This window comes from Penicillium verrucosum, assembly GCF_028828655.1.
Source record: "Penicillium verrucosum strain IBT 35672 chromosome Unknown utg000001l_segment0_segment0, whole genome shotgun sequence".
Lineage (NCBI taxonomy): Eukaryota > Fungi > Ascomycota > Eurotiomycetes > Eurotiales > Aspergillaceae > Penicillium > Penicillium verrucosum.
In genome coordinates, this window is record NW_026643210.1 from 2,749,128 (window position 1) to 2,757,560 (window position 8,433).

The 8,433-nt window shown below is 49.8% G+C and overlaps 1 protein-coding gene across 1 annotated transcript; it reads right to left on the bottom strand.

The window, feature by feature from the left end:
* Positions 1 to 547: 547 nt before the first annotated feature.
* Positions 548 to 4,994, bottom strand: N7516_001015 (putative jumonji family transcription factor; the record flags this gene model as incomplete). The annotated part of the gene is made up of 4 exons (XM_057213737.1): positions 548 to 2,387; positions 2,456 to 4,429; positions 4,492 to 4,589; positions 4,713 to 4,994. 4 exons carry the CDS (start codon positions 4,992 to 4,994, stop codon positions 548 to 550), a joined length of 4,194 nt encoding a protein of 1,397 aa, XP_057075620.1.
* Between the last annotated feature and the right edge of the window lie 3,439 nt (positions 4,995 to 8,433).

Below are 8,433 nucleotides of genomic sequence, written 5' to 3' on the forward strand. Positions count from 1 at the left end.
ATCTCGCTGGGGTGAAGAAAAGAAATTTTTTTCTTGTTTGATGAGATATCTAATAGAACAAAGAGGGAGATCAGTTGGGGGGGAAGTATGGGCACAAGTAGGCTCTGAGAGTGTTGAAAAGGGGCGAGAGAGATAAAGATGGTGACGGGAAAAGGCTGTCAGGATTTTTCGGCCGCAAAGGAACCGTGCATGTTGAACTCCGTCTATGTGACCACTCTAGTAGTCAAAGTAGGTCAGTTGGACCGCCTTTTCCGAGATGTCGCGCCTTGAAAAGGAAAATAATGATCGAAAAGAAAGGAAAATGCGCTGAGTCGTGACCAGCCAGCTAGTGCCAACTCCAAATCGTAAAAGAAACATGACCGTGGTAACGGAACGATCGTCAATCGAGGTCGGATGATAAAACAAGAAAAACGCCCATTCATGCAGTGTCGTCAGTCCGGTGAAGTCATTACATGAGATGCAAATACAGTCGCAGAGGCAAACGTGAGTTTAAAAAGGTCAGAAAGGTGACAAGGCTCGTGACGAGGCTAGTGACGAGGTCAACATCTTATGGACTTAGTCCAAGGTCATCATTCAAGTCCGGGCCAAAGCCTGCCATATCGACAGATTGCAAGGATCCAGGCCCCTTGCCTAGGGAGATGTCGGAGGATGCATAGTCATGTTTGAGTCGTTCGTGCGGTCCGAAGATATGTGGTCCGAAGAACGGTCGGTTCTCGTCATTTGGAGTGTTGCCATCCCCGCCGACCCATGGCCCATTCTGCCAGAATCGGGTATTCAACTGCTGATCTCCGAACAAATCGTGGTGGTCTGGATGAGGGTCTGGGCCATGGATGGGGAACTCATTTGGTGACTGGAATCGTAGATGCGACCGACCGAAACTGGAGCATGGGGAATCTGCGTGGAGCGGCATATCTAGACCCGAGAGAAGGGGAGGATCCTCCACCGGGGTGATGTCAATTGTCGGATTCTCCGTTTGTTGGGCCAGAGCCGCCGACAGCCGGAGATTTGATGATGAACTTTGCCGGCTGTGACTAGCCGACCGCTCGATTGCACGCTGCACGAAGCTACCACAGGCCTTCAATATCTTTTCCTGATGCTCCGGTGGTAGATTGTTGAAATAATCGTTTGCCAGTGATGGTTTGGGCGGGTCGTCTGCCGCAGGAACCAATCCGTAGGTAGCCTTGGCATATTCGGAGAGACCCGATGGCATGTTGTAGGGAGACTGATAGACATTGGGTGCCAGCGACCGCTGCTGATCAAGGTAGGCATATTTTCCAGGCATCTTAGCAGCAGCCACGCTACCCCGATCGACAGTTTCCTGCTTGAGACCCTCCGACTCCTTCTTCTGAATCACATCGAGTCGTTCGCGGTGGCTGACGAGAGAGAATCGTAGCATCTGAAGAAGCCGAGTGACCTCCTCCGATCGCATGTTTAGAGTTTGAGGCGGCAGCAGAGTCCCATCCGCAGCCCGTGGCTGAACCCGTTGCTGGGCCATGGCCAGTTCCAGCTTCTCGAGGCCATTGGCCGGTGGTATTGAGCCCATAGGACCTAACAGAGTCTCAACCACCAATTCGGGGCTGACGATAGTGTATCCAGCAAAAACATTGGCGTGGTCGGTAATCTGTGCTAGGCGACGGCGAGCAATAAGTTCTCGGACATTGGCAAAGGTGTTGGTGGATGGGAGGTGATGCTGCTGCTGAGCGTGCGACTTGACGACCGAAGGATAGGGGGCATGACGGGCAGACTGGTTGGGTAGAGTTCGAAAGGCCGACGGCATCGCAGGAGCACCAGCAGCAGCACCGGCAGCAGGGATAAAAGGAGGGGGAGGGGCGAGGTTCTGCAAGGCAGAAGAGGGCGGTCGGGATTGTAGGTGAGGGGTGTTGACATTCGAAGAGTAAATATTTTGCTGGTTTGGGTTCAAGTTTCGCTGGTAAAGAGGGGCAGGGGCGGTGGCAGCATAATGAAAGTGGTGGGGTGAGATCTTCGATGCACGAGCGCTGACACCCATGCCAAGCGACTTGACGCTGTCGAGGAAATTGGCCCGAGGGTTGTGGATGGACACGCTAGGGTTGTGTGTGTACAATGCCCTACTTTCGGTGGACTGCATCCCCAAATAATACCACATCGGCTCACCCTGAAGGTTGACCGTACGAAGTGGGGCGAATTGGTTCCTAGTTCCATCCACCGTCTCAAATTCGGCCCACTGATAGGGAGATCGTGAATCGCCAAATGCACTGCCTGCCGCCGGTACCGCAGATTCTAATTCTTTGCGTTGTCCGGGTTTCCGTGCTAGGTGGACTGGGAGGGGTTGAATTCCCAGTGCGAGAGGTGTGAAATTACTCTTGCGAACAACGAGCATCCAACGATAGGGCATTTCAATCACATCTCTGTAGATTTATTAGTATGTGAATAATGAAGGGGGGGAGTAAAAAAAAAAAAAAAAACACCAACTAACCCTCTTGGGAGTACCTTGAGCAAAAGACTTCGCTCAGAGGGTCGATTTTCAAGAACAATGGCGCCATTAATCTCCTTGTCGGCTTGAAATTGGATCAAATTTCCTTGCACCAGACGACGAGCCGATTCGATTACCCGACGATCCACATCGGACGATTCACCCAGGACTCCATTCGGCCGCTTCTGACGATGGAATTTGCATTTCAAATCCACACTTGGAATGGAATATTGAGTACCATCATCGGCAATCACGGCAATCGCACCGTGCTCAACTTGAACGCCTGCCAAAAGGGCACAGGTTGCATGATAAGCGCGCGTGCATTTGCCAAAGTTACACTGGAAGCAGGCACCGCGTACTTCGCGGCAAAAGAGACATTTAAGGCCTAGGCGAGCCTTGGGGATCTTGTCAATGTCACACACAACTTCCGTCCCAGACGGGTCACGGAGAATTGTGGTCTCTTCAATGAACGCCGCACACCGTCTATGTGCATGGCCTTTGCCATCTTCGGTCGGAAGAAGATCCTCATAGTCCAGATTGTTAGGGCATAGCAAACACGGGAGCTTCCGTGGTCCTTCAGGGTGGAGTTTGGGTCGTTTCGTGCTCGGCCCGTCACCCGGATTCTTCCGCTTTCGTCCACGAGTGGATGTCTTCTCAGGCACACTACGTGGCGGTGTAAGAAGATCCGAAGCACCTTCGAATCCGTCGAATCCGTCGAATTCGCTTTCGAATTCTCCATAGTACTCAGGGGTGTTCTCACCACGTAGCTTGCGCTCGATCTCGTCCACATCAATCCAGACACTGTCTGCTTCGCAGTGGCACTTCTTAGCGACGCGAGCATAGTCTAACCATTGCTCGGTCGCGAAGTTGACTGACTCGGCGCAATTGTATCCGATGTTATATCCAGAGTGGTACCCGTAAGGGAATGTGATGACAAATTCCCCTTCATAATGAACCAATCGGTTGACGGTGATCCCATATTGTGACTTGAGAAGGCTAGGCGAGACGAGATAGGTCTTGTGGCGAAGGAACTGATCGCAATTCTTCGCATCACTAGACCAGATACTGCGCATGGCTTGTTCAAAGCGAGGTGCATCTTCTTGGGAGATGCTGTACCACTGCTTGGGGGCACCGAAGTGGATGTAGTTGATGCTGTACAAATCTACATCCTCAAGATGCCAAGCGAAAGTAGCTTTCCACATGCCCATGTATAGATATGCAGTGTTGACTCCGGGAACTTTCTGTCCGAGCACATCGAGCAGATTCGGCAATTTGGCGACATTCCAGGTTTCTGTAGAATCTTCGAAGAGTGAACCGGGCATGTCAGCTCCGTACATTGGGTTGTTGTACATGAGCGACTTCCAGTAATTGGTCTCAAGTTCCTCACATCTTTCTGCGGTATATTCTTCGTGATCATGGATCCGGTAATCAAATCCCGTGTATGCCTCCTCGTCAATCTGATCTATGGCATCGCCGCGGTTGTTCTTTCGGCGTGAGGTCACGGACTTGGGCTGTCGTCCCTTGGGTTTTGTGGTAGGTAAAGATTCGCCTTCACTTAAATCCTCGGTCTTCGGCTGCACGGGGTTGGTCTCGGGTGATACAGGGGTTGGGGGACCCTCCAACCTAGTCTTTTCGGCGTCATCTGCAGGGGGCTCCTCTTTGACCTTGACCTGATTTGCCCGCTTAGGGGGACGGCCAGGCCGACGCTTCTGTCCCTCGGGGCGGGCAGACGGGGGCCGCGGTGTCGGGGCCGCACGGTTCACCCGTTCTTGGTTTCGGCGTCTCTCTCCTCGGCGAGCGGGGGGTTGGTGGCTGCTTTCTTCACACAGACCCTTCCACTGAGGAAGGTTGTACGAGCGTTGACGTTCGATGTTGGCTTGGGTGTATGTACCGTAGGATCCGTGGAACTCTTGCATGATGGGGTTCTTCACTCGAATTTTCTTGACTGCCTCGTCCAGTGGTGGAAGAGACTCGGACCTTTAAAAAAAAGAACGTCATGAGCACAGCCATCCACATTTGTTGGAATTTGATTGACTCACCATTCTTTCGGAGGAATGACCTTCACGATGCCTGCCTGCATTCCATATTTATTGATTTTGTTGATGAAGCCCTGGAAGTCTCGGAATTGGTCGATTGTCTAAAACAATACTACAGTCAGCCTGGCTCTAAACGATGTAGGGTTTACTCCCCAGTCCGACGCAACGGGCGGAATCTCCAATACAGGGTTATCGAGCAAACGGTGTATCCGCATTGTACTTACCGGCTTGAAAACAGGAACCTTGCCGCCGCCATAGTAATGATCAGGTTCGATTTCTTCGATTTCCTCGACCTTCTCCTCCACTTCCTCCTGCTTGATCTTGGTGGTATCGGGTGCCGGGGCAGATTGGTGGTCAAGCTCGAGGTCAGACAACTCGGACGGCACGCCTTCGGGCGCTTCCTTCTTGCCGTTGGCGCTTTGAGGCGGAGTGATGGAGACGGATTCGAGGACGGGTTCGCCTCCAAGCGAGTCGCGCTGCGACTGGTCGAGTGTTGTCGCCATCATTCAGGGCGATAGAGGGAGGTTGGGGAAAGGGTGAAGCAGACTGCAGTTGCCGTCGTCGGATAGTGCGACCGCTGATCGACGGCGAGAAGGGGATGTTTCCCAGCGGTCGGGGAAATTGGGAACAAAGCTACGACCGAGCGGGAGGAGGTGCAATAATGTTGAGATAGAGGGCACCAGTATTGGTGTGTGAGGGTTGTTGGTACACTTAAGGATTGTACAATGGCCGGTATTTGAAACGATTGCGATAAGCTCTTCTCGGATGATTGTTTTTGCCTGGACTGAACGGAAGACGGAAACGACTTAGTCAAGTTGCCAAGAAAAACAAGAATTTGTGAAGCAAGAAAGATGACAGGGACAGCAAGATGTAGGCGCAGTCAAAGGAAACCCTTAAAGCAAATGATCATTGCTGGAAAAGCAGCGGTGGGTTCTCTCCATGAAAAAGGTAGAGGGGTGCAGCAATACCAGTAATAGACCAATCATGCAGGTGCCGGGGGACGCTCAAAGGTGGAGTGCACGATGGGCTGATACTGAAAGGAGAGGCAGGGGCAGGTGGGCACAGGGTGAGGAATGATGGGCTTGAAATTGGACAAATCAGAGCACTAGACGGGAAGGGTGGGTGGGAATCGTCCGATCAGAGAGCAAAGTGGACTTTCAGGCGACTTTGGCCTGGGCGCCTAGGAGCCGCGAAATGATTTGTACCGTATCCGGTCTCGGGTAAAAGGATTGGCAGGTCTTAGGGGGAATATGTACAAGTTGATCGTGAACAAGTTCAAACTTACCAAATCAATGGAATGCCAGTCAAAGTCTCCAAATTGAAAGGAAATGAAAAGAAGCCAAGGTGATATCGCGATGGTCAAGGTAGAGCTTGGTCAAAGCACCTTGAAGCTTTCGCTGGGTCACATGACAAATATGTAATTGGAGATTATGAGATCTCCAAGGTTACCGGTTATTTTACCGTAATTTACTTTGTTCCGCACTCTTCCACACAAAGATGTGGATTTGGTATTGTCACAGGCCATACAAAGCTCAGCCAATCTCGGATACCATCGGAGCCGAGTATTTCCAACCTTGGAACCTTGGAAGCGGGTTTCTCCCTTGATGAGATCAGTGATGAACATTCATACATCTACGCAGTAACTAACTACTAGTTAGTTATACCTCTACGTAGTGTTTTTCCTTTGCCGGATAGTTAATTATAAGTACCTAGGTAGGGAACCTTGGAACTCTTTTTTACTTGGTAAGATAATATCGCTAAAGAGAAACGCCGGAGACAATTAGGGAAGGTAGTTGAGAAAATAGCAGCTGATGCAATTGCTCACCACTGTAAGGATATGGGAGTATTACACCTAGGGCAGATGGGCAGCCGCAAACAATGGAGTGCAACTAACGGGGTGGCATGTCCGATATAAAACACTCATGAGGCCTGGAAGCTCTAGCAACTTGTGGAAGCACTGTTCCTGGACGTGGAAGGAGCATCTGATCATGTCAATCCCAACCGACTGGTGACCCGGCTGATCGAATTCAGCGTAGATGGGGGATCTGATCCGATGGGTGTAATCTTTCCTGACTGGCTGATGCGTTCAACTGTAAAAAGCGGCTAAGTGGTCATTGAGTCGGGGCATGATAATGAGGTCCAGTTTGATATAGGGAAAACAGAGATGTCAAGGCCTATCAGACAATCAGACTCAATTCAGATTCAAGATTCACTTTAGATTGATTCACTTTAGATTGATTCACTTTAGATTGATTCACTTTAGATTTAATTCACTTTAGAGGTTTCTATACCCATTTCGGAAGGCGTTAATTTTTATTAACCTTATAATCTAGGTATCCAGACATCTTTAAGCATCTACAACATCAGTGGATCTAAATTACTGCTGGCAATATGATACCAATGAGAGAGTTATGTGCCGGTGGCATAACTACTTAGTCGCCCGCAGTTGCCGGTGGTTCTCATGCGTGTTGCAGATTGGGTGATTCGGGCAAAAAGCGCACTCCATCGTTTTCGAAATCCACTTAGATCGGGATTCTCCTACGTACGGTGTATCGGACCAGAGCATATCCAATAATCCGACGGGCAAGGATATTCTGCTCTTCAAAACGAATACAAAGGTATTCCTCGTCCGGGGGAACTATATACTCTCCTTAAGGAGTCACGCTCACCATTATTATAGGTCGGGACGATTACCCACTGCTTCGATAACCTGAGCCCTATACTCCCGTTTCCGGTCGGGTACCGGCATGACCTCTCCTTAATCGAGGGGGAAATTCTACCTAAAGTGGTGAGCCCTCCCGGGTATCCTATCATCTCCGCATAGGCCCCGTATGAAAACGTCCTTACGGGGGTGCCACTATATACTGTGGCTCTTAATGCTCAGACACAAAAATAGAGAGTTGTTGAAGGGGCAAAGGTAACGCCCGCGATAGCGAATTCGGTCCTGCTAGGAAGTGAATATATTTGGGATCGTGAAGCAAGTGATCAGGCTGTCGCGATGTTATGGTGGTCGAAGGATGATGTGGACAGCGCGAGGATTACTCTGGCTCGGTGCTATGTACCGGTACCCCGACAGATCAGCATGATTCTTCACTTTCCTTTGCTTGACACGATGAATGACTACCATTCTAGTCAACCAAATATATTGGATGATGTGGAATTGTTCTACCCGGTCCAACAGTATTGGTGGGACGAGTCTATTTAGACCGTTATCTTAGTATATTCCTTATTGGATAGTGTATACACTGCTGGTTCCATAAATATCCGTTCCCGTTTAACGCAATCTAGTTATAGGCTATATATATTCCGCCCAGTAAAGGGTAGTGTGGGTCGGCAATTTCAAAGTAACAAGTTCCATTAAAGAAACACTAAGATAGGGAGAGAGAAAAGAAAATGAAGGGGAGGGACACTAGGAAGCCGATCTAGTTATCTACATCTCCTCCTGTTCTCATCAGGCTATTTGCCATCCTCTAGCAACCAAGTATCACAGTATAATCTTGCATTTAACGATACTTCAGGCGTAGATCGATAACCTTTGCTTATCCTAGCACTTCACTTAAACGCACACCCTATCTATTTTTCAGGGGAATCATAACGGGTTGTTATTTCCATATCACAATTTTTCATGACTTTTTCATGAGGATGCAGGTCCCACCGAGATTAATGTAACTAGTACTCCACAAGTGAAATGACGCTAAGTGCGCCCCTTGTCTGTGGAGCATGTTAATGTCGGTGGGACCTGCACTCTCCATAGACTAACTAACTAAATTAAAAGCCCTAGTTAGTTAGTGTATCTCCGTCACTTCAATGTTTCTAGATGGGCACGGCCTGCAAGGCCTTGACGGCCCCCGCAAAGCCCACAAATGGGCTCGAACGTCGGGCCCAAGGCCCAACCCAACGCCAATGGGTCCCCATCAAAACCCATTTTGTATATAACTATAGTCT